We start from the raw sequence: 26,053 nt of genomic DNA on the forward strand, positions 1-26,053 counted from the left end.
CTGGCATCACTGGCATTCTAAAAGCTTTTAGAATCTCTGTACGTATACAAAAAGTATACAAAAGTACTAAACAAAAATTTGGTTTTATCAACGGAGTTGAAAATACCAAATTTTTGTATACTACTTCCCCACCGACGCGGCACCACAGTTTCTTTAGAAACTACCCCCTTCATTTTTCTGGAACGACTCTAAATACTGGACACATTTAGTGGGAACACGAAACGCGTTGTAGAATCATCGTGTTAGAATTCCTCAATTCAGTCAATTCAATGTTGGTTGGTCCCAGAAGTTTTTCTTGAGCTGCGAGATAGCTCGTCTTAGCCGCGTTGAGGCCCTTTCGCTGCTCAAGAAAAACCTCTGGGACCAGAGTATGCAACTGCTGGTAGCTGTCAAATAAACATTGAAGGAGATGGGCCAAACCTGGATTGGTGTGACGAATATTGCTGGTTTGAAACTGGTTTCTTTTTTTTGGAGACGAAAAAGTACGTTATCTTGAAGATATCTAGCTGATCTAATAAAAGTCTGGTCGTCCCACTATCGAAACGTTCATTCTTCCAACTAATCCCATAGAGTTCTTTGTTTGGTGGTCATGAGAAGATAATGCTTTATCAAAATCACACCTCTTAAGATGATACAGGAGCTTAAGAGCTCCTGGCTGATAATAATCTTCATTCTCAATACCTGTCTGACTGAAACTTCAATGAAATTGTGAAGAGAATTTACCTACCGATCACTTCTGGGGGTCAACGCGCATGAAATGACTGATCCGAGAGCCCATTGACTCAACGTCGTTCCCAGGACTTTTGCCTGCGCTTTCTTGTTAATCAACGACGTTCCCAGGACCTTTCCACTCCCCAAAGCGAAGGGAAAGGTCCTGGGAAAATTGCTAGTATTGACTGATCTATATCACTCGTACCTATTTTCGTGATTTTCTTGAGCCAGTATATCCCAAGACTTAATTTGCAAAACCAAGTTTTGCAAAAATGTCAGGCTGACAACGTTGCTTATGGTAAAATATCCAATCTATATAGTGCAAAAGAGGTCGTTTTCCCCCACTAAAACTAGAAATGATTTTGTAACTCATTTTGAAGGATACTCTTTGAAGCTATAAAATGCCGTTAAATTTACTTATCTTTCTGAGACTTTCCTGTACACAGTAACTCTTTGCAGTATACTATTTCTTGTCTATTCGTATTGAAATTTGATAAATCGTTGAATTTACCTATTTTTTCCTGTGTGATGTGAATAAAACCAACTTGTAGGGGGTTCTGAAGGAATTCTCCACTAGAACATTTTGAAATCTTGAAGATCGGAAATGCTACTTGCAGCAGTCTCGACGAGATATCAAACAGACAGCAGAAGTATAAAGGATCTCGTTCCATCGCTTGCACACAATACTTATTTTCGTTATCAATTCGATCAGCAGAACTAGGCAAGTTGTTTTCTTGTTAAATTTTAAAAGAATCAACTCAGAGACTTATACGGTGGCCCGTAAGGCACATGGCATTTCGTGATCAGTTTTCCTACTTCAAATTTTGAGTTAAAAAACTCGAAATTTTGCATTTGCAGACTCGAAATTTCGAGTTCACAAACTCGAAATTTTGAGTTTACAAACCGGTCAGTGTTAAATGCAAACTTCAGACAAGGGGTAAAATGAAGACTATACTAAGGTTATAATTTAACTGTTGAAAAAGCCCAAACCTTTAACACAGTTAGCACTTCTAAAGGGTATGGGCTTTTTGAACAGTTCCATTATTATAACTTTAGTCTGCATTTTACTCCGTCTGCAGTCTACATTTTACACTGACCAGTTTACAAAGTCGAAATTTCGTGAGTTCGTTAACGCAAACTTTTGAAGCAGGAAAACTGATCACAAAATTCCCTGTCCCTTTCAGGCCACATGAGTTAGTGGCTGGTATTTTGTGTGCTCAAGGAATATTCTAAAGGATCATTTTCATGAGACGGGACGAACTCAAACCGATATGCGCGAGTTCGCATCAGCTTCCATACATTTCTTTTCATGCGTTTACATGAGACCGGCCAGACAATGAACTCAGTGTTACTTCGTCTCGGTTGCTGCAGGACCGAGCCTGAGAAATTCTGGTTCCGGTCTGAGTTCGTACCTTTCCCATGTAGAAAAACAAATCTCAGAACGTGTCCAAAAATTTCAAGCCTGCATGCTTTTGGGTGAGCCTACATTTATTAGACCAAAACAGATCAAGTTTCGTCCGAAACCAGGCACCAAGCATTTTGTCCCAATTTCGTATGAACTGCTGCAAAAATATCATACCAGTTGAAGTTCATACAGGTCTCATGTAAATACCCCTAATATAAGGCCCTTGTTCTCACTATAACTGACGCATCACTATTTTCAGGCAATTCCTTCTACGATGGGCTTGACCGCATAATCCTTCTCCACTTGATTAATAAAATCTACTTTAAAGTCTACTTTCACTCAAACTGAATAGTCAATAAACACTCGTTGTTGAAATGAATTTTTTTTTAATTCCTGGGTTAAAAGATTCTACAGATTGATTTCAAGCTTCATTCGTTCTACACTCAATGAATGAATGATTATGTCGGAACCTTGCCAAAGTTGCCGTGAATCTACTAACTTAGTAGCTGGTAGATTCTCTACAACTCGGACAACGTTCCGACAAAATTAGTCTCCACAAAAAGGACAGATCAATAAAACGCTGATATTAATCTGCATTTAACAATGTTTCGGTATACGGCCATTGAAGGCCTAGCTAAATTATGCAAAAGATCGGCACCGGACGATACAAAGCACGATTTCTAAAGAATTGTCGGTCTTATTGGTTCAGTGAGATGGAGTAAAAATTTGTAAAGGGTTTCTGCTGAATTATCCTTCTTTGTCATAAAACGCTGATTTTGATTGGTCGGAACTGTACCTATTAAGAAGAAATAATAATGTGGGTTTTTAGCAAATATTTCGCCAACACAATACCATTACTACTCTCTACCACTAATAACACTAATAATAATAACATTCACACGTACTACAATTATATGTTTTATTATAATGAACAACTTTTAATTTCTGAAGCTTCGGTAGCTAGTTTTCCTGTCCCTCGTCATGCTTTGCATGCATTCTAATTGATTTCTTTGAAGGGATTAACAACGTATCAATCACACCCGAGCGGCCAAAGGGAAAACATACTTTATCGTCCCGGTATGGGCCGGTATGGGCCGTTAGTTATGTTTGCGCGCGGGGTATCGTATTTATGTTACTTCTGATTTATTTAGCAGAGAAGAGGTGTTAATATGATGAATACTCTACATACACTGGCGCAAAACGATGTTGGTAAAATGGTAACCGAATTCGTTAAGAACGTTTGATAACCTATTGTCGTCTGAGACTAGAAGTCAGGGGCATGGAACATGAGATAAAGGTTTGTGTAATTAATGTCCATTACCTGATGGGCGGGAAGCTTGGACGCCCGAAGATCGAAGAAAAAATAACCAAAACCAGAGAATTGATAGCGATTCACCGGCATCTGCAAAAAAATAAAAAAAGTAAAAAAATTAAAAATATTAAAAAATAAAAAAAATAAAAAAGTTAAAAATAAAAAAAAGGGAACGTAGATACGAATTTATAAAACAATCGTTTCTAACCCTAACGGCCATGTAGTCAGCCAACAACGAGGGCAGGTGACGGATCATTTCGGGGCCCGTTGACCCATTGACCGCGTTTCTGGACTATTCGTGTCAATGCAAACTCTGTAAAATGACAATTTCAGATCCTTTGCTTTTTTTACCTTTTAGCTGAAGACACTGGTATTTACTAGCTTTCGGTAAGTTCTTCGAAGTTTGAATGATTTCTTGACTTCTCTCCTAAAAGCAACAACGTCATGTAACTGAATTCTATATTCATGAGTGGGTTGCATTAAAGTTTCTTGCAATCTATGGTAACCTCTTGTTTTCCATTTTTTGAGTCTAATGCAAGTCTGATTTGCTGCTTGTACGTTAAAGTCAATTCCATTTTTTTAGGTATGATTTTTCTGCGACGAAAGCACACCAGAACATAACCAACTTTACACGATATCTGCTCATTGGAAATGAACGGTATCTTGGGAATTAACAAAAATAGTATAATAAATCACTTGCAGGAGATGTTACGAGGTTAGACATTGTACTGTCCTGTTAAGGTTTTGATGTTAACTGAGTATGAAGCTCTTTTGACACCTTTTCTTTTTCAAGAGAGAATTCTTATACGTGTTACGGAAGCTTCGTTGACGATGAACTCTGAACTGCAGATCAGTGGCAGTATATAGGCTACCCATTTCCTCTTACTTTTATCTTGAACTATTGCATCATTTTCCTTTGTTGAAGGACGATTCAAAGAGAGGAAGTGTCTCTATAGTTCAGTAGGATATCATACCATTCAGTTATCGGGAAAAAGGATTTAAATTTCAGACCGAGCTGTCTTTAAAATGAAATTCTCTTCGCGTGGCATTTTCCTTCTTGACTTTTACTGAAAAGTAAGAATTTCATCTACTAACTCGTTTAAAATAGGTCACAATCTCAGATCTCGCAGTGTCGTTTTCATGAGATGCTGTGATTCCGCAGAAAAATGATTGCTTTGTTTTGTCCACGTGGATGATATCAAAATGGCAGCTTGGAAAATCGGTGGCGTTTTCTGGCGCATTCCAAGCAGCACTTGCTTTGATGGTCTGAAAGCAATTAAACACATAAGAAATAATCGATATCTTTTAACTTTGGTATCTTAATGATCACCGGCAAATGTAGCGACAACTCAAGATTTTCTTTTGTAAGGCCGCCCCGTTTACAGTTGACAAGTTTCCCTTGACAAGTATTTTTTCCTTGTCAAGGGAAACTTGTAAAAAATAATGTAAATTTGACAATTCTTCCTTGACAAACGTCAAGGAAGAATTGTCAATGAAATAAATTTGTTCGTGTAAACGGACGAAAAGAAAATGTGGGAAGGTATATTGCTGAGATTAGTTCCCAGTATCACACTCAGGCTCTTTGCTGTCGCAAAGGAAGACGAGGTGAAGTGCACGAGCTCCGACTAGCTACAGGTACTGGAACATTTTTATGTACTCGCTGATTTTGCAGAAACAGGCTAAACTTGTTCATCGTCTATTCCTTTTGAAGAAGAACTTGTAGAGGAAAAATTGTCGATCATATGCACGAGCAATGATAATTGTCAAGGAAACTTGTCAAGGACTGAAACTTGCCGGTATAAACGGGGCTTTAATTCCACCATGCAGGGCCGAGAACGCCGAGCCCTGATTTTTTAGGTTGTTTAAGAAAACTGGAGTCGGACAATTCGCCCATAAGACAATTAGCCCAAGCAGGACAATCTTTGACCATACATGGTAGCTAATCACTTGAAACCGCAGCCCTAAACCATGACTGAAATAAGTGCTTACATCTAAAGGCTACAGACTTAAGCACGAAATTCAATTCTGAATACCCACTTCAACGAAATCATTACGCGGATTAAGGGGCACAGGTCACAAGGGATCGAATCCGGTTGGCCAGCCCATCACCGAAAGGAAGGCACTAATCAATTAAGGGAACTACGCCTGCGCCTATGGGGTAACGAATTAGTCATCTCTTTTATCTGTTTCATTTTGTACATTAAAGAATGATTCGATCTGACGACGTGATAACGCTTATTTAATTTTCCCACGACGGTTAATCTACAATCAAACTCTGCCTTCAGAATTGAAGTATTATAATAGTAATTTTACCATTATACGTTTTTTGACGGGACAATGCGCCGGAAATGATTCCTCCAGGATCGTAAAATTTCGGGAAAAGTTAATGTGTCTCATGCCAGTTTCGACAACTTGGAGGGAATGTCTTTTTAGCAGGATTACTTTTACAACAGAACGGCAATCCGTGTTCTGGCACCAAATGAAACACCAATAATTGCTTAACAAGATGTAGTCATCAAGGTGACGTAATAGGTTAACATGACAACAAAAACGCCATCTAAAAGAACCCTATAGTCATTTGTCTTTAAACGCTTATAAATGAGAATTTTTTCTTGCAGGAAAGTGATTTCTCAGGCTAAGACAAAACCAACGTGTAACGCGCGTTCACAGTTTCCGAATATTCAGTGCTAAGTACCATATTTGGAATCCCCTCGCTCCAGTTAATTTCGCGCGAAAACATTTGTGGTATTGCATCACGGTGTTCTTGCGAACTGATTGGTTAAATGGTTCACTCTTGATGTTCCAAATATGGTACTTAGCAAATTGAATATTCAAAAGCTTGTTTCCCAGCACACAATGGGCCGTTACACGTTTCAACCCTTATGGGTTTCTGATAAAACTCAATGCAAAAATTAAAACATCGGCTTTGGAGTGGATTCAGAGCAGCCTAAACCAATTGCCAAAATAGTTTACTTGTTCAAAACTTTATCACTTTTTGCTTACCTTCACTTTACTTCCTTTGATCTTCCATCCGTGTTCTAATGCATGGAGTTCAATTATGATATCCTCATCACTGTTGGACACAAAGATCCCAGCCACTGGAACCAGAAGTTTGTGATGTCTTTCTTCTTCTTTCTGGCACACCTGCTGATTATTGCAGCAAAATGTATTGATTCAGAATCGTGGTTCACCATAATTCAAAACAGATGCGGCTGCATGTACTGACTTTAGGTCGACTACTTAAAAAATGTAATACAGATCTCGAATAGTCGCCGATAAAATAGTGCTCTGTGATTGCTACCACTTATTGGCCTTCAACTTAAGTGCCATCGACCAACCCCTCTCCCCCTCACCCCCCCCCTCCCCCCCCCATTCTGAGAGTAGCGTAGAAGACTTACAATCACTGTACATGGAGACTAGTACGTGCATTCAGTAAAGTCAAACGCAAAATCAAGCGCACTGTAGAAGCTTGAGACAATGGAAAACTCTATAGTATAAACGTTGGTAACCGAAAAAAGCTGGTACTCAGGGCAATCCAAAGAGAGAACACTAATAGACCAATTTCGATATATTAAAATTCAATCCTAAACAAAAGGCGTCATCTCGAGGCTCCGGGGAATAAATATAAGGATTTGTATGAGTTTATTCCCCAGAGTCTCGAGATGATACCTTTTGTTTAGGACTGAATTTTAATATATCGAAATTGGTCTATCAAGACAAATTGGAGTGAAGCCATAGAGAAATAATATGAGGGAATGCAGAAGTACCTTACATGCTGTTGTCGTATCATCTACCAGATAGATCAAAATCTTCCAGTCTTGTCCTTGCCTTGGCCGCTCTGCAAGAACCACCATTTGCATTCGTTTCTTGTCGTTTTTTCCTGGTCGTCCAAAAGCAGCGATTTCAATGTCTTCCGGTAGCACTGGAAGGGTTACTTCGATGTCATTATGTTTGTGTTCTATTTTTGCATCAGGGTAAACCTCCTTTAGGCTTCTCCAGCGGTCTGATTGTCCAGTTTGCGCTTTGACAAGACTTTGTTTCGGTCGACATTTCACATCGATAATCCATGTGTTACCTGCGTTCACCAGACAGCTGTGCTCAATTGATACAGTGTCTTGTCCTTTCTTGACTTCGTAGCAGCAGCTGACTTGAACGTATTTTGAGCCCCGGTCGTTGTTGACCTGTTGTTGGTCAACTGAAACAAAACAAATGTGATACATTCTGAAAACTAACTTTTGTGGATTGAATTTCCAAGTCCTTCGCAAGAACTGGCAAACCTGCCTTTGCGAATAGACCTATCTCAGGCAACCGTTTTTCATAAACCACCAATTCCTTGGAAGCAATTTTTGTTTCAATACCCCGTCCCAAAATGAACTGATTGAAAGGCCGTATCTTTACCACAAGGCACAAATCTGCAGTGCTTGTATGTGGGTAGCCTGCGTAAGTGCCGGCATTAATTTGGTATTGTTGGGGCGAGAGGAAAAATTAATTTCACAGCGCCCCTCAATACCGCCAGCTACGATAGACTGAGAGCAGTCTCTGTTACTCTGGACTTTTAATGGCTGAAACTGCGGGTCGCAAATACCGCGGGCTTTGGTTAGAAAGCGGTATTTGCGACCCGCAGTTTCAGCCATTTTGAAGTGTTCGTTCGTTTCAACGATTTAGAGCAAAAGAGAGACTGCTCGCGCGCAGTCTACAGCTACGCAGGCTAGTATGAATAATGCCATCGATCGGATATCAGGTAAACCTGACCGTTACACACCGCCTTGAAGAATATCAGCCGTCCGAGTATTTCTCCTTTTTACGCTGCAAAAAGAAATGAATAAAACGTACAAAAGCTTATAAAGGTTGATAAATAAACGTTAAAACATCTAAACTAGTCTAAACTCTAATCTGACACACGGTCTGCAAATGCTCGAACCGAATGCGTTACTTTTGTTCCACTGAATTTGAATCGAATAGTATATATATAATTATAAATCCAGTTGTTGTCGTTTCCAGTAAGTCAGACACAATAAAATTCTATCCTGTGAAAAGCAAAAACGGACTTAAACAAGGAAATATTTGTTGACAAGGCGAAAAAGAGCGGTTTGCTGTTGCTGGACACCCTACAAAGAAAAGGAAAAAAAAATACGGAAAAGGATGTGTCTTCCTTAGGTGTTGTTTTTACGAAAACGTGATCGCCAACAAAATTGAAATATTGTCTACTTCACGGATTTTCTAAGCTTACCCATAGCCAAATGTGTTTTTTAACTCCGCAGAGTGACAGTACTGTTTTTTGCAAGGCTGTGGTGTACTGCGTAGAACTTGTTATGTTGCTGTCACTTTATATCTATGTCATCCTAAGGTTATAGCCAATTACACTTCAAGGAGATCGATAAACATTACCTCATATTATATTTTACGCCGGATTTTTAATTTTCCAGTCATTGTTATCTATTGTTGTGAATCCAATCTTCCTTCCATCACAATTTTGTTATTTTATCATATTTCCAATTAAGGGAAAGCCAACATCCTGACTTATTAAAAGGGTGTATAGTTGGGGTGTATAGTGGTTGGATAGTTTGTTGACATGATTTGTTTATTTCTTTGTCTATCCCATTTTCATTTTAATTGCTTTATTTTATTGTCATTTTATTCGACTTTTAAATAAGTACTGAAAAAAATTTTTGTTGGTGCATTGTTGAGTAATATTAGCATATGCCAATTTTTAAGAACATTCGAGAAGTATTAAAATACAATAAAAAACGTTCTCTGGCTAAAAAATTTAAAAAAGAATATAAGCTTTCGGCTGTCGATCTACAGCCTTCCACGGATAAAACGTTGAATGTGAATTAGTGAAATATATACAGAAAAGGCGAGATAAAAATGATAAAAAGAACAGAGTAAAGGTATGAAAAATGGTGGCTATACAAACTAAGATATACAAACAGATCCATGGTTGCGCGATGGGTAGCCCCGTCAGCCCTGTGGTGGCGAACTTGTGCATGGAAGCGATCGAAGAAATGGCCATTAACACGTCTGAAGTACAACCTAAAGTATGGAAACGCTACGTGGATGATAGCTTCTGCATCATCAAAAGAGATGCTGTTAATTCTTTTCATTCTACACTTAATTCCATCGATCCACACATCTCATTCACTATTGAAGAGGAATCTGACCAACAGATCGCCTTCTTGGATACTTTGGTTTCTCGCAAGGATAACACGATCACTATTGATGTTTACCGCAAAGCAACTCACACGGACAGATATTTAGACTTTTCTTCTCACCACGACAAACGCCACAAGATCAGCACAGCTGAGACCCTCCTACTCCGCGCAATTAAACTCCCAAGTACACCGCAAGGGAAAAATACCGAAATCAATCACGTCTTTGATGCTCTACGAGCCAACAACTATCCCTCCTTTGTTATTTCCAATATCTTAAAGCAGAAATTTTCCAAACCAACCACACATGCCATCCCTTCACCTGAAGAATTGGTTGGCATGTTTTTTAAATGGTTTACGCCTCAAGAGAACCCTAACGGTTTTGCTGTCCTTCCTTTTATCAATGGTGTTACGCAACCTCTAACAAGAATTCTTCGAAGACACGATATCCGAGTTGTAAATAAGCCCCTCAAGACTTTACAACAAGAATTCCTTTCTCCTAAATTCAGACCAGCTATTGAACACCAACCCAACGTGGTTTATAAAATACCCTGTGCCGATTGTGATTGGTGTTATATAGGTGAAACTGGCCGTTGCTTTGAAACCCGCAAGAAAGAACACGTTAGGAATGTAAAAACATGTGCTAATGGGTCAAACATTGCGAAACATGCGTGGTCTTTCGGTCATCGCATTGATTTCAACCATTCTCGAGTTATAGACAAAGGCTCTTTTCGTGTTAGGAAAACTCTAGAGGCCTGGCACACCTCTTCTACCAAGCATGCTGACAATAACTTTAAGCCGATTCCTAATCAGTATAAAATTCTTTTTAAACAATAGCCACCATTTTTCATACCTTTACTCTGTTCTTTTTATCATTTTTATCTCGCCTTTTCTGTATATATTTCACTAATTCACATTCAACGTTTTATCCGTGGAAGGCTGTAGATCGACAGCCGAAAGCTTATATTCTTTTTGAAAATTTTTAGCCAGAGAACGTTTTTTATTGTATTTTAATATGCCTAATCCTGGCTGCGCTTCAATTTTTAATTCGAGAAGTAATTACGGCTATTAAGCATTCTCGGCATTCTCTCGTGTTCAAAAACAAAAAAAAATTCCCTCGTGCTTATATTTTTTATTTCTTAAGCCCGCCGCACACGGTGAGGAAAGAGCTGAGCAAACTGCCTCGCCAGCAGGTTTGCTCAGCCGTTTTCTCACCGTGTGCGGGGAACCTTTGGTGAGAAATTCGCCTCGCGAGGCCGTGAGGAAAAAATCAAACATGTTTGATATTTTTCGCCTCGCGAGGCAAATTCCTCATTGTGTGCGGCCATCCTGAGAATCGAGTTGAGCTTGGTCAATGAAGCCTCCAATAAAAATACATGGCATTCTCACGTGACTTCAGTGACGTCGGAATTTCTTCTCCGACACCACGCGCATCCTGAACCGCTGGAGTCACGTGAGTATGCCATGTATTTTTATTGGCTGCTTGATTAAACCAAGCTCTGCCCGATTCTCACGATGGCCGCACACATTGAGGAATTTGTCTCGCGAGGCCAAAAATATCAAACATGTTTGATTTTATCCTCACGGCCCCGCGAGGCGAATTTTAAGGTAGACCTTTGACGAAAATAATTTTGCATATCTTAATTTTTCGCGGGAGAAGATAGGTGATTGTGCGAGGAAAGAGATAGCAGCTTCTTTTAAGCTTCTATCTCTGACGAAAAAACGATGACGTGCATTTGGGTTCCAGAGTTGTCATGGAGTTCAGTAAAAATTATAGAAGAGCTTAAAAGCGGGACATTTGGGTCCGTCTATTTGGCGGATTTTAAATTTGGAGAAATGCAGCGTCATGTTTGCATCAAGAAGTTGAAAGGTGAATCCGCCGCTTCAAAGCAACGCTACCGAGAACCACATTTGCTAGTGATGTTAACGTTTGGTCGGTTTTCTTTCTAATATAAGATTGAAATATCTTCTCTCGTGATCCGAGTAAATCAATTTCCTCTTACAAGTTGTTAAATTAGGAGATATAAATTCGATTTTTTAAACACTTCAACCTCCGGGTGCGTCGAGTTTCAAGGTACATCCAAAGCACCCAAACGCGTCGCACACTCTACCTTTCTATCGTCCGATGCCATCTCGGCTACGCAACCCAAGTATGGTCACCACAGTCTATTGGCCTACTTAAACGAGTTGAAAACGTGCAGCGCCGTGCAACAAAACTAATTTTGAAGCTCCCTTTCCGCGGTGATGTAACCTATAAGACCCGCCTCCAACTAACAAATCTGTTACCCATCTCATACTGGCATGAATATTTGGACATGGTTTTTTTCTACAAAGCTGTTAATAACTTAGTTTTCGTAGACAGTGAAGCTTTACCTGTAACTAGACAATTTGCGAGATCTACTAGGACATCGAGCAGCAGTGCTATTACTTATATTCCTAACCGATGTAGAACTGTTACCTATCAACGTTCATTTTTCATACGCGCGTGCCGCGCATAGAATGTTCTTCCCGCTGAGCTACGCACAAGGCACATCTCTCTAGCTTCATTTAAAAGTTTATTACTTCAATATTATAAAAAGGCTCTGAACTTGTACGACGTTGACGACATTAGAACCTGGAGAACAATCTGTCCTAGGTGTAACACAGCGAGGTCTCTCCTATGCCCGCTAACGTGCTGCTTCTAGCAATTTGGACTTCCGCTTTGTTTCCTCTCAAGTTTCATGCTTACATATTAGTAGCTTTAGTTATTAAGTATTTTTATATAAATAATTAACGAGGGATCCACTGTAATTGGCTATGCTGTAGTGGTCTCCCCGCCTAATAATTTTTTTTTTCTTTTCTTTTCTCCTTGTATTATTTTTTCTATTTTTACCTATATATTTATATTGTATTCCAGTTAGGCGAAGCTAAATAAATAAATAAATAAAAAGACGTAAAGGTTAATTTAGCATGTACATGTGTTGTCGAAAAATAAAGCATTAGGCTTCATTACTTATACAGCTGTAAACTTTTGTTGAGACAGGTTAGGAAATGACAAGATAGTTTCATTTTGGATCATGTTCGCAAAAGGATAGGTTCTGCTTTGTTGACATTATGTTCAAATTTTACTTTAAATATGAATAAAACAGTGGATTCTATCTAAGCGCAATGTCCTTGAAATGTTTAAATTCCTCATAGCAGGAACAGAAACGTTTTCCAGATTTGTTATAGTAACTGCCCATATCTGGACCAAGCTTTTTCCGTTAACTCAAATACGTAAAAAAAGTGAACACTGTGCACCCAGTAAACACGAAAAAAAGCGTGCACAACGTCGCAAAAAAGAAAATAAACAGGAATAATTTTCAGTGTATGAATTGGTAGCAACAATCCATGTTTTACAAATCCATCTTTTACAAATCCAGTCCACGTTTTAAAGATCCAAGCCAGTCTATCTTTTACAATATGCCAAACCCGACCGTTACACACCGCTCTGAAGAGTATCAGCCAGTCCGCGGAGTATTTTTCCTTTTTACTCTGAAAAAAGATTTGACTTAGACGTACAGAGTTTTATAAATAAACCTTAAAACATCTAAACTAGTCTAAACTCTCTTATCTGGCACACGGACTTATCATTCTTCGTTCACGCAAAATTTGGCGGCCGCTGGCAAAACCAGGATCGGATCGGACCGGACCGGACCGGACGGGACCGGACCGGACCGGATCGGATCGGATCGAATCGGATCGGATCGGATCGGATCGGATCGACAAAACCCGGACTGGTTCAATATCAAAATTCCTGCCAATAGACACATGAAATCCCTGGGTCACCAGTTAAGGTTACCTCCCACCTTCGCGAGTGTCCTTCCGGAAAAAAGTTCGTACTCGCGTTAGTTTCAATAAAATCATAACAAATTATACATCAGAAGAAAGCTTAGTAAATGTAGTTTACGATAAATATACTGCTTTAGCGAGTTTTTCTTTTGGTAAGTGTTAGGATCGGCGCCGATAAGACGTGAAACCGCCGAGGGTTCTTCTGTTAAATTTATCGGGTATCGGATGCCGCTTCAGGAGGAAAATTACTTCACAGTGTTGTTATTCACAAGCCAACAATCAAACAAAAGCTTGTCAGGAGATTCCGATATTCAGAATAATTTCTCATGGCGTGCATTTACACAACATACCTCGCATATTTTTGGCTACTCCAACCTTAGATGCGGATATCTAAACAACCAATCAGAATATCGAGAACGCCTGAGACAATTTCGTTGATTGATGGCTTGTGAATAACAACACTGTGAAGTCATTTTGCTCGTGAAGCGGCATCCGATACCCGATAAATTAATTAGAAGAACTCTCGGTGGTCTCACGTCTTACCGGCTCCTGACAATAAAAGGAAAACTCGGTTACACTATATCTGTTGGCGTAAACTGCATTTATTAAGACTAAAAACAAAATAAGTATGCAAGGCTGGTTTTACGGCTGTGAGGATATATAGTGTTTGTTTGACCAATTTTCGTCAGGCACGGCCTGACTTCTTCAGGGAGTTAAATCATAACTCGCACATAACTCCCTGAAGAAGTCGGGCCGTACCCGACGAAATATTGGTCAAACAAAAACTATATATCCTCAGAGCCGTACAACCAGCCTTCCATAATTATTTTGTTTTTAGTCTAAATATTATTTGTTGGTCAGATCTCCCAAGATCCGGCACTTGTACTTTGTTCAGCTGGCCCTTGCATACAAAAACTGTCCACATTTATTAATCATTTTGTCCGGTCCGGTCCGGTCCGGTCCGGTCCGGTCCGGTCCGGTCCGGTCCGGTCCGGTCCGGTCCGATCCGGTCCGATCCAATCCTGGTTTTGCCAACGGCCAAATTTGGCGCAATGTCACAAATGCTCGAACCTAATGCGTTACTGTTGTTCCACTGAAGTTTCAAACGAATTGTGTAATTATAAATTCAGTTGTTGTCGTTTCCAGTGAATCAGACACACTAACTGAAATTTTATCTAGTGAAAAGGAAAAAACGGACTTAAACAAGGACATTTTTGTTGACAACGCGAAAAAAAAGCGGTTTTCTGCTGCCGGACGTCCTTCACAAAAAAAAAAAAGGAAAAAAAAAGAATTGCCTTCCTCAGCTGTAGTTTTTAGGAAAACGCCGTCGCCGACAAAATCGAGATGTTGTCTACTTCATTTATCTTCAAAGCTTACCCATAGTCAAATGTGTTGGTTTTTTAACTCCGTAGAGTGACAGCACCGTTTCTTTGCGAGGCTGCGACGTACTGCGTAGAACTTGTTATGTTCCCTTTACTTATGTAGCATCTACATGTCACAGCCAATCACACCTTAAGAAGAGCGATGAACCTGACCTCAGATTATATTTCACGCCGGATTTTCAGTTTTGTTTATTATTTATTGTTATGAATTGGAACTTCCTTGGAGAGCAATTTTGTTTTTTTATCTTATTACCAAGAAAGGAAAGCCAACATCTTGGGGTTTTTCCCAGCAAGCAGAAATTTTGCTGCGTTGCACATTCCAGGCCCTTCGTCACGCATTATTATTTTCACTTTGATCTTGGAGAACGTGACATAATAAAACTTTCTCATGCAAGTTGAAAAATAAATGATATAATTTTTTTAACAAGACTTGCAAGACTTTTATGATCTAGTTTAACCTCGAATAGCGAATTATGAAACCTGTAGTGATCGGTCGCGATGTTTTACTTAACATTTGCACGATTGCACCGCTATGTTCGAAACCTTCATCCAAGTATTTCCTTCCAGGACTTATAAGTTAAGTTATCTTATTTGTGGTTTAAAAAATATAACGAAATATCTAATGATTTCAACAAGGCCTTTTCCCACCGAAACTGAAAACGCTTTCGAAAGCATTTTATGCAGATCAGTCAAGCCGCAAACACTCACCAGGGGAATCCCCAGACGAAGTGCTCAAAAACACCGTCGCATAGACTTTCGATGGATCTTGATAATTGCACAGGGTACTTTCCCAACAAGTTGTTGATTTACTGACAAGTATATTTTGACAGGTGTAAATTTAATAATAAAGCCCTCCTTTGGCAAAATCCAATGGAAAACTAGACTTGGAGAAACCTTCTAAATGACAGCCGTTTTAAAACAGATTCTGTTACGTCATTAGAAAAAAAAAATCGCTCTTCTTGGGCTCTCTTTATTTCCTAAAATACTTTCGTTTTTTAAGTTATTTGCTTGGTGCGAAGCCATTAGCATAACGGATCCCGCCAAACTACTCGTCGCATGTATTGAAGACACTGTGCAGAAAGGGGTCAGCCCGTTAACGTTTTAAGTTGCAGATCTAGACGTGTACAGAGGCTTTTTAGTCACAGAAGTAAGTACTATATCTTGAGTGTTCTCTTTCCTACTAGTAATTTATAGCTTCGGATTATTCCTTTTGGTTTTTTTCGTGGTGAATTCTACAATGCATTCATTGATAAACAGAGTATATTTTTTAAGACGAGGTTTTGTTTGTGGCATGTATTTTCCTTAAAAACATATGTTGAGCCAGCGGGTTGCCTCTTCATCGCAATAAACATAGCTTAGCATAGAAAGCCGCAACATACTCGTGCCTCGTAAATTAACAATACCGTGCGTGATCTGGCATCAACTTCGTCAGATGCTCACGCGATTTTACCTTTAGCTAATACACACGCGTCGGGGATTCCCCACGGCGTAAATTTCAGTTTCGTTGTCTGAATCCACGCTGAGATCACGAGACCGGTTAAAGATTCGCCGCAGGTTTTATAGAGAGGTTGTTTTCAAGCAAAGAAGTCAAACCGGCTTATGCCAAAACTGTCGAGGAATTGATCAGGTGTCCTCGACTATTTTGGACACTGTATTCAGTAAATGTTTGAGCTTCTGAAGACCACAGAGGATTGCCAACAAGGTTATATGTTCGTGTTTTTAACATTTAATTTCTTTAAGTCGGTGACGATACAAGAAAGAAAGAAGCCTTGCTCTGCGAATTGAATATTCTAAACCCGCCCGGCATTTTGCGGATAATTTGCCATTGTCTCTAAAGAACTTTATTGCGATTTATATAATTGGCGTACAAGTAGCGAAAACAGCGCAAGCTATACGCATGTATAAAGTTCTTCGTATTAAACCTAATTTTTGTTTTGATCTTCGTTGTTAAAAAAATTTCGATCTTGAAGCTCTTCGCGATCTAGTTTCACTCCAGTAGTTTAAAATTCTAGCTTTACAATCATTTATTTTCTTCGGCGAATGCATTCCGAATTTGTTTACGGCTTGGTGTGTATACCGTATTGATATCCTAGAGATGTTGACAAAGACTTCTGCGCTGTCATGTATTTTTCGTGTAACCCAAACTTTCTGAAATATATAGACCGTAACCTAATACTACATAAAGCTACTACATTTTCCGTGGAACTTTAAGTTGCGATTTGCGCTACTGTGTTGAATAGGTACGAAAGAGTCAATTTTCAGCCCACAATAAGCCACCAATATTTATAAGTTATTCACTTTGGAACTGTCAATTTACCACCCGAGCCGATTTTGAAACGCAAATTCTCTCTCCAATGATAAACCCTTGGCATATTTCTTGCTAACGTGACTTTCTGTCGGGAAGATAGCACTGGCGATCTTCTAATTATTTACGTGATTTAAAAACATCTCTTGGCGTCGTGACAGGTCAGTCACCTTGATCACTCAGGCGGTGATCAGTCTTGTCTCTCGACTTAATTCAATTTCCTCACATAAGAGGTGAAGAACTCAAAATAAACTGATAATAGTTTTCAAAATCCTAAAACCACCAAATTATTACATCAACGTGCTACAAAGAGATTAGGGAGTTTAAGATCTAGGACGCGACGGCAACGAAAATGTCGCAGATTTTGCATATTTAATGAGCAAAACAATAGCTTTGCATTTTTGCACATTTCTAGCCTGTTCCAGGCTCTCAGATAGTCGAGAAAACGAAAAGAACAGCGTGTGAAAAGCGAGTGGGGGCTTGGGTCGAGGCGTGGCGGGAGAGCCTGTAAGCATCTCTTTAAATTCTTCATTCCGCCCACTTTGCAAATAACCTTTCGCATGTCAAAATGTCAATGTCAAAGTGTTGAAAAAGGGCGGCATTGTGTGGTCCCACGCGAGTTCAAGCGCGATTCTTTTATTGTTGTTCAGAGGTGATACGTTAATTCTCACTTGTGCGAGTACGTTAGCCAGAATTTAAGGCACTTTTAGGTAAATAACTTAACAAGCGAACGAAGGCATTGTCAAAGCAACCGGTAAACGAGTGTCAAGGAAATCACCGACGGGAGATTTAGCAAATTCGACCAAAAGACACGACCAGTTCGAAAGCTGCGAGTTCCCGACGCTCTGTTGACTTTTTCAAGGAAAACAGAAACCCGACAATTGAAGTTTCTGGCCTAGATGATAAGATGGTCTCATCAATAAACTTCAGCTCTGATGCAACAGGACAACCGATAATGAATGTGAAAGATTTATATTTCATGTGGATGGTTTCAGTTGCATTTGCAGTATACAGACACGTAGCCATCACCTTCGCTTCCTGAAATCGCTTGATCTTTTAAAGCTTTAAGACATACGACGGAAATACAAGCCTGTTTTCGGCAAATTTTTGCGCTCTTTCAAAGTGTTTTTTTCTTTTTGCTCTCATTTTTTTCGAAGGCGATGAAGGCAGAAATTTAATTGACCCTAGCTGGTGAATTCGAATACGCAGCCAAGTATTTGTATAAGAAAGAATAACAAAATATTGTATTTTTCTCGTTCGTCAGAGTTTTCAGAGAGCGCCGTTGAATGCTAACAATTGTGGCGTGCATGGGACATAATAGTTGTGTCAAATGCGAACTATATATCGTACCCGGTGATGCTATATTGTAAGCGGTGTGGAGAGATGTCATATCACAACATTGAAGCGCTTTCGCAACGCGCGGCAGTAACTGAAAATTTATGCTTTTACCATAACCAGTTGGAAGCATTGCAAACGGATCGTTTTTTCGACTTATTAAAGTCGAACAGACACAACTTTTGCTCGAATCTGAGGGCTTGTACGTTTGGGAATACTTTAAGACACTCGGCGACAGAGTTGACCTCTTTCTTTCGTGCTCCGCGCGTGAATCAAAATGATGACGAAAGTGTTGATGTAAACTGTCAAAATTGATCAATCAGAGGGTATACCAGGAGCTGGTATACCGGAATGAAGAATTTAAAGAGATGCTTACAGGCTCTCCCGCCTCGCCTCGACCCAAGCCCCCACTCGCTTTTCACTCGCTGTTCTTTTCGTTTTCTCGACTATCTGAGAGCCTGGAACAGGCTAGCACATTTCTTTCTCGTTTTCGGTAAATCTGCGACGTGAAATGACCAATTCTCAAGTTTTACAGAAAACGTGAACACAAGGCAGCGAATTTGAATTGTCTGTCGTAGCTTCAACGCCGCACCTCCTAATTCAGTTCCTGGAAAGTTGCACTAGTTTTTAGAAGTTAGACAAACCGACATAATGACGAAAAAGATAAATAAACCTGAACTTGCAATTTTAAATGACGTTTTCGTCACCGTCGCGTCGTAGATCTTAAACTCCGTATTGTCAGTGACGCGGCGATTCATCATGAATCGATTCTGTACGGTTCTAGGGCAAGATAGAAATATTCCACCTGTTTTCAGACCATTAAGAATGCAGGGTATAAGAAAAGTAAATAAGTAAATAAATCAATCAATAAATAAACGCGCGAGTGCAGTGAACGCGAGCACATTTCGTGATTTATGGGCACGAGTAATGTTTTGAAAGTTCTCATTGACCAATCAGAAAAGCGATATTTTGTCGAGTTTCTACAAATAGTGGTAACACATCCCCGTGACAGTGTTCATCGGCGCGTGTCCTGGGCACGAGACTTCACTGCTTTAAGCCACCATGTTTTATTGAGGTTGAAGCATTAAGAAATAGCACAATCCAAAGAATATGACGGTAAATATACGAATTTATTATTTGGAGTGCAGTTTGTACAAGCTAAATAACAAGAAACGAGATCTGTGGCGCGTCTTCTGTTTTTCAGTTTGACAAGCCGAGATCATCCTTGGCTGTGTTGAACACGTTGGTCCTGATAAGTTTCGATGGTCAAGCCATTGGTCGACAGTGACATCCGAAGCCCTTGGCTTTGTGTCATGCAGACGGTAGGAGACCATAAAGGACTCTTATTAAATATGGCAGGGAGTCCATCACCTTTGTCAATTGGTCTAACTAGTGTCATCGAGGCTATCTAGCGCAATCATTTTTGTCGAATACAAATTAGACTGATTAGATCCGTCCATCGGGATCTGGGGCCTTTGTTAACGTTAAGTTGGCCTTTGCTGAATAAAATACTGTTCCCATTTGGCTTTCCAACGTGCTGGTCTACTTGCCAAGCGTTTTCCTTCATTAAACCGCTTGGATTCCCATGCTCCTGATATATCATACTGAATTTGCTCAAGCAGTTTGATTTTGGTCTTCTAAACTATTCATGTTCTGTTTCCATGATATAATTAATCTGAAACCCTCAGTTCTGTTGCTCTTTTTTTAACTTTTGTGGATTATTGTGTTGTTTCTCAAAACCCTTTAAACAGACCTCGCAGTTAATTAAGACGAAGAGTATACCTGAAAAAGTATCACAACCAGTAACTTCCTTGTTGCCTATATTGATCTTAATGTAACACGGCTAACTAATATTCCCAATTCTTTGTTTTCTTTCATGTAGTTTTTAACGTGATGTCAGACGAAGTTCCCTTGAGAGAGCAAAAATCTTGTCTGGAACTATGCAACGAGGACGACCTGTACTTGATAGACGTATTCAGTTGTGTCCAACAAACTGAGATCTATGGACACAGGCATCCTCGCCAGCAACTTTTTTTGTACATTACGAGGGCTCCGTCGAAAAGCAGATCCAGCTTCCTACAGGTATTACTTGAATCAAAAGATTTGCTATCAAAGTAAAAGAAAGAACGAGAAAGATGGTTAAGTCGGCTTGCTTTTGTGGAAAGCTCCAAATTTTTCACGCGATATTTCGGTATTTATATTCTTGTATATTCAAAGGGTACACGTTTAAGGGCGTGCTAACTTTGCTCTTGTCTTGAAAACATGTTAAATGGGAAATGTTTTTAAAAGAGGAGATCGTGACGCACAAGTGGATTATAAATAAATGGACTGCAGTTTTACGGATGGCTTTCGGCAACCGGTTATTTTTTACGGGGATGTAAAGAAACGCGTCCCACAAATTTGTCGTCTTAACTCGTGATTAAACAGCTGAATACGAAGAAAGCAAGTGTGCATGATTATTTTAGAAAAAACATTCTAGTACTGGTTAGAAGACGGAGAAGATTTTAATGATGGCGAAATCAAAATCATGTATGAGAAGGTGGCATGTCAATAAGCCTTATGTCAGAGCGACTTTTTTCTGTCAAACCGTGCTGTTCGGAAATTCTTGCCAATTTAGCATTTTGTCCTATTGTTGCAAGTTATAGTTGCCCACCATTTTTGTCGTTTCAATCCGTCGCTCTGCTAATAGCATTTACGTGACTTTGTATATCGGTCTACTTTACAGGAAGAAAAACTTCGTTTAGGACTGAGTGCAGTTCACTCTGATACGTTTTGCTGGAAGAAGTCATCTTCTGCTGACAAAATTCTGGCTATTTTGAAAATGGAAGATTTGGAAGCTATAAAGCAGGTAATTACCGACGTTCAGCCAATATTACGATATGTGTTTCCCTTATATTGTTATTTGAACGTATCGTGTACCAATGGATCAGCCTCTCATCGGAACTGTATTCGCATCTGAAAGCCTAAACCGCCTTGTTTGGATGATATTAGTGAAAAGTGTTCAAAACTTAATGAAGGAGGACTGCATGTTATTGACTCACGTTCCAGAGCCTTGACTCTGAGGGTGACTTTCGGTCAGGTTATCAAAACTTCAGTCAAAGTAACCAACAACTCTAGTCCTTCTCAGGACTACTTTGACCAGCTGGAAGATCTTACTTGATCAAGTTTTTATGTGACTCCTGGCTTCAAACCGTTTGCTGTTTTAGTGATGACTGTCCTCGTTTTCCACCCAAAATAAACAACTACATATGTCTGACTAAAGGCGCTGATTATAAAAGAGAGGAGAAAACGCTTCACCCCTTTTGAAATTAGGAGTCAAATAGCAGCTCCCGTGACGTACGCATAATGTGATTGGCTCGATATCCAAGCTTAAAACCAAAGACAAATTGAAACAATGACTTAGACTTAAAACAATAGAAGATGCTTACAATACCAAGCAATAGCAGGTTACGAGAGCTGCTACAATAATAATAATACCAACTTTATTCATTCAATACAATGAAAGAGAGAGATAACAGAGGTTATCCCTATACGAGGGTATCCGCCCGGATGTTATTGATCTAGAGTCGATTTTGACAAGGAAGGAAAACCGGACTACCCGGAGAAAAACCCTCGGAGTCGGATTGAGATCGAGTGAAGCTCAGCCCACATACGACCTCGAGGCCAAGGTTGAACCTGGGTCGCAGAGGTGAGAGGTGCGGTTGATAACCACTAAGCCACCCTAAGCAAAACTGATAAAACGCTTATGAAAGCGGATGCGGCTTCATATCTTTTTTACAAAGTGTTGTCCTTTTGAATGCCTCTGTTTTGCCATGGCACTTTGAAACTGGGTGATCTGTAAATCAGAACTTACAGTGTATGACTATTGAGATTCAGGTGACAAAAACATTATAGTTAATTAAAAGTCTTTGACTCGTATGAAATTTTGACCACCCCTTGAAAGCGGCATTTGGTCATGTATACTGCAGATTGAAAGGATGAAAGTGGACGAGATGCGTTTGCCAGAGAAAGTTACCTTCACTCTTCCAAAGAGTGATGCATCCAGCATGCAAGCTGTAGTGAAAGTTTTGAAGGGTAATCTAGATGGTGAAACTCTGTTGAAAACCGAACAGTTGACGTTCTCACTTTCAATGGTAAGTTCATTTTTATTTTCACTCTTTTCGTCTGGTAGCTTGGTCAAAAGGCAACTAGTGGGAGTAGGGCTGACGCAGAGGCTGGTTGCTACGTGTCCTATAATTAAATTAATCAAGCAATTTGACTCTGATTCTAAGTTTGTATTTTCATTGAATCTCTCACTGATCGACGTAGTACTCTTGACTTTGCTCGAGAGAGACTGCTTCAGACATGTTAGCGTGGGGCAAATTATTTGATGTTTGGGAGAAGAGCATTTAGAGCCGGATGAAATAGGCTTAGGATTTTGAAGTTTCGACAGCATCTTCTGTCATTTTCAGCTTCGATAGGGTGCGGCGACGCAATTGAAACGTTATAACGGTTTTAACCATAACCATTACAATGTTTTCAAATTTGATTGGTGCATTAACTGCTTTATTTTTCACTAATAATTGTGTAGGGCTGTGTAGTGAAATTGGACAGTTGGCAGTAATCGGATACCTGAAATGGGACAGTTACATGATCCAATCATATTAAGTGCACTCAGCTTAATCCACCAATCACAGAATTTATCACAATAACCATAGCAACAACCACTTACCATCCTAACCAGGGGATTGTCCAAAATTGGACACACTTGTAACATTAGACAGTGGAAAATGAATGCATTAATTTTGTTTTCTCGGAAATTGTAATGGTTATGATTAATTGGTAACACGTCTTCGTGTCGTCCAATTCGGTCTCTAATCATGCTCGTGATCAAACAAATCGGACTCCCGCTCCGCGCTCGTCCGATTTTGTTAATCACTCATATGATTACAGACCAAATTGGACTCCACTCGGTCCTGTTACCATTATTAATTTTTATGATAAGACAAAATAATAACAAGGAAAATAGAGGCAAACAACTAAAGGATGTAGGAGAATAACTCTTGCCCGGATATTTTGTCTTTTTTTTTCAAACAGGCTTAGAAAGTAACAACGCTTTTGTTCGCAAATATCGTGACCTGCTGGGGTTTGGCTGTTATAGTTTGATCAGGTAGTGAATTCGGGTTTTTTCCTTGGTAGGAGGAGTTGATTTTGAGCTAACTGATATTTGGAAAATCATTTCAACCTTGTCAAAGTGGTCCCACTAACCATGATTTGATTGCATGCAATGCGTTGCTAATTGATTTAAGAGTCATCCGAGAATCTCATTTCTAAATATTTTTGTCACTCATTTAATAAATCGTTGCTGGAATTTTGAGGCATTTCTCTCACAAATAGTGTGTTTTGCTAGTAGCCACATATGTCTTTTATTTTGTATCTTTTTCAGATTCCCTCCGAGGAATCAAGGCCTGGAGTTGAGCACGAGTTGGCAAGTGCATCCACGTAACCCTTATCTTAAGCCATACCTTAAGAATTAAATTATTTTTATTAAAAAAAAAAAAAAGTCAGGGGAATCAAATTGAAGTAACATTTTTATTAATTGAAATGAATGAAAATGTAAATATTCAGACCCCAAAAGTTTTCAATGTACTTGTAGACGTGGACTTTGTTGTAAATGATACAATGTCCTCAACATGGGTACTGTGCAGTAAAAATTATGCAGAAGTAAGGCGAGAAATGTCTCTTATGTAAAATAATCCCATTTCAAAAGAAGGCTGAGAAAGAATCCAGGCTTTGTACATTTTCTTTTCATTGGGAGATTTTATTAGGATCGCCTTTAAGTGAAACAACAGGCTGTTGCTTGCAAGAATGGCACGAAAATTCTCTTTTTTAACTTTCCTTGAGAAGTTACACAATATCGATAACAGGCAAAAAAGGAGCTCAGTAAAATACAAAAAAATTCTGGCAAAGTGCAAATTTCAGCCTGGCGTTTGCCGTTTGCTGTAAATAGATAGATTTACGTGAAACGTGAAACGTGAACGGCTTAAGTGACCACGTAACTATGATTCCTTACCGCAATTTTCTTCATGCATGAACACACGTTGACTCTCTTGTTGACTTACAAAATAGCGTCATCGAAACTCGCAAAATTTGACAGGTAAGGATTTTCATTTTATAGTATTAAGTTTTTTTTTCTGTAAAGAATGTTTGAAAAGACTCCGAGTTTTTGTTTCTGTTTTGACTAAATACTCGAGATTAACAGTCCATTCCCATCCAGTTGCCGTGGGTCACGAAAAGCTTACGCGGTTGCCGTTTTACGTTTTACGTGACCGTGATGCAAAATCTCTCTAATCTCTCAAATGTACTATCGGAAAACTTTTTCCTATTTACCCCAGTTTCCTTTTTCAAGACAGCTAGAGGGAGGGCTTCCTCGCAGTCACTAAGTTTATTATCATTGTAAAGTTATCAACAACTGCACGTTATCATACAACTCTGACCTGCTGGGAACGGCTGTTTTAACATGCACGCTCAAGTTCTCAAGTCCTCCACTCTCACATGAGAAGCCTTTTATCTCCTGTTAGAAATGCCATCTCAGTCGACTTGCTTAAATGCGAGGTAAAATTTTTCTTTTCTGTATTCTCCTATACATTCACCATGATCGTCTTACTTTTTAATGTTTTGTACAAAGCATTGTAAGGCGTTGCTTAATACCTGTTAAATTTTGAATTTGTAAACGTCTTTACTCGTTGTAAAAATCTTCCAAGCTGTGAAAAGTTAAAGTATTCTTGCAGTCGACTGGCTTTATTATCTCGGGGATGAGGTTGAATAAACTTGAGCTTATTATCTTACGTTTTCCTGAGTATTTGTTCCCAACATGGTTAAGAGGTCCATCTATCCTACTATCCTAGAGCAGCTGGGTATTTATTACAATATGATTAACGTTTTCGTGGTTCTACTGATTATAACGAAGAACGAAGGCATTTTAATTTTCATACCTACTTGATGCTAAGAATATTTCACGATTTTTCCAGGAAAATGGAAAAAAGGGAAATGGTTGTTTGGGGCAGGGCATTGGCGCCCATACTACCGTCGTTCCCTTAGCCTACCCCTTCCCCTCCCCCGAAATGAGCTCATTAATGTAACGAACTCTTATGCGTAATCGATTTCACATCGTTAGCCCCGACGTTCGATCGAATCGACAACATTTATTAACTTAGTGTCCGTTGTCACCCTCCTTTAAAAGTGATTATTGCGTCCCACATTTTTCGAGCTGTTTCCTAAGATTATTCTTTGAGAAGTCACTACTTTTCTTACGTTTCACATCATGGCTACTTGGACTACAGTTTCTGAGAACATATTTTGCAAATATAGTTCCGTTATATCGTACTCACTTACAATCATTTCAAGTCGTTGGTCATACTCTGGCTATTCACGAATTAACTGGGTGTGGACGGTGTGGGGTTGAAAATAAACCACAAATTTAATTAGCTCCCTCGTTGTTAGAACGAGAACGACAGACTGATGAACTGAAATGCAAAACGCACCAGGCGAGAACGCAGAAATACTTTTTCCTTTTTCAAGGCATTGGTTTTTGTTTCTCGTTTTCCTCGAGGTCGTTGCTATTTTACTTTCCTAATGTCTCCGATAGGACGTCAAGGCCCTGGA

General features: G+C 39.4%; 2 protein-coding genes across 5 annotated transcripts; one reads left to right on the forward strand and one right to left on the reverse strand.

Annotated features, from left to right (window-relative positions):
• Window positions 1–2,482: 2,482 nt before the first annotated feature.
• On the reverse strand, window positions 2,483–14,910 carry LOC137997206 (uncharacterized). 2 transcript variants are annotated; one of them, XM_068843073.1, is made up of 7 exons: window positions 14,765–14,910; window positions 7,196–7,623; window positions 6,432–6,575; window positions 4,524–4,694; window positions 3,780–3,855; window positions 3,438–3,518; window positions 2,483–2,912 (listed from the first exon to the last, which is right to left on the reverse strand). In XM_068843073.1, the coding sequence occupies exons 1-7, from the start codon at window positions 14,766–14,768 to the stop codon at window positions 2,797–2,799; spliced, it is 1,020 nt and encodes a 339-aa protein (XP_068699174.1). In that variant the 5' UTR covers window positions 14,769–14,910; the 3' UTR covers window positions 2,483–2,796. The 2 variants fall into 2 exon arrangements, with proteins under 2 accessions (XP_068699174.1, XP_068699175.1); XM_068843074.1 differs by lacking the exon at window positions 3,780–3,855.
• Window positions 14,911–15,636: 726 nt separating this feature from the next.
• On the forward strand, window positions 15,637–25,236 carry LOC137994679 (uncharacterized). 3 transcript variants are annotated; one of them, XM_068840281.1, is made up of 5 exons: window positions 15,637–15,916; window positions 20,292–20,491; window positions 21,135–21,257; window positions 22,378–22,542; window positions 23,835–25,236. In XM_068840281.1, exons 2-5 carry the CDS (start codon window positions 20,303–20,305, stop codon window positions 23,892–23,894), a joined length of 537 nt encoding a protein of 178 aa, XP_068696382.1. In that variant the 5' UTR covers window positions 15,637–15,916; window positions 20,292–20,302; the 3' UTR covers window positions 23,895–25,236. The 3 variants fall into 3 exon arrangements, with proteins under 3 accessions (XP_068696382.1, XP_068696381.1, XP_068696383.1); XM_068840280.1 differs by lacking the exon at window positions 15,637–15,916 and adding an exon at window positions 16,313–16,471; XM_068840282.1 differs by lacking the exon at window positions 15,637–15,916 and adding an exon at window positions 19,447–19,525.
• The last annotated feature ends 817 nt before the right edge of the window (window positions 25,237–26,053 follow it).

This window comes from Montipora foliosa, chromosome 3 (genome assembly GCF_036669935.1).
Source record: "Montipora foliosa isolate CH-2021 chromosome 3, ASM3666993v2, whole genome shotgun sequence".
Classification (NCBI taxonomy): Eukaryota; Metazoa; Cnidaria; class Anthozoa; order Scleractinia; family Acroporidae; genus Montipora; species Montipora foliosa.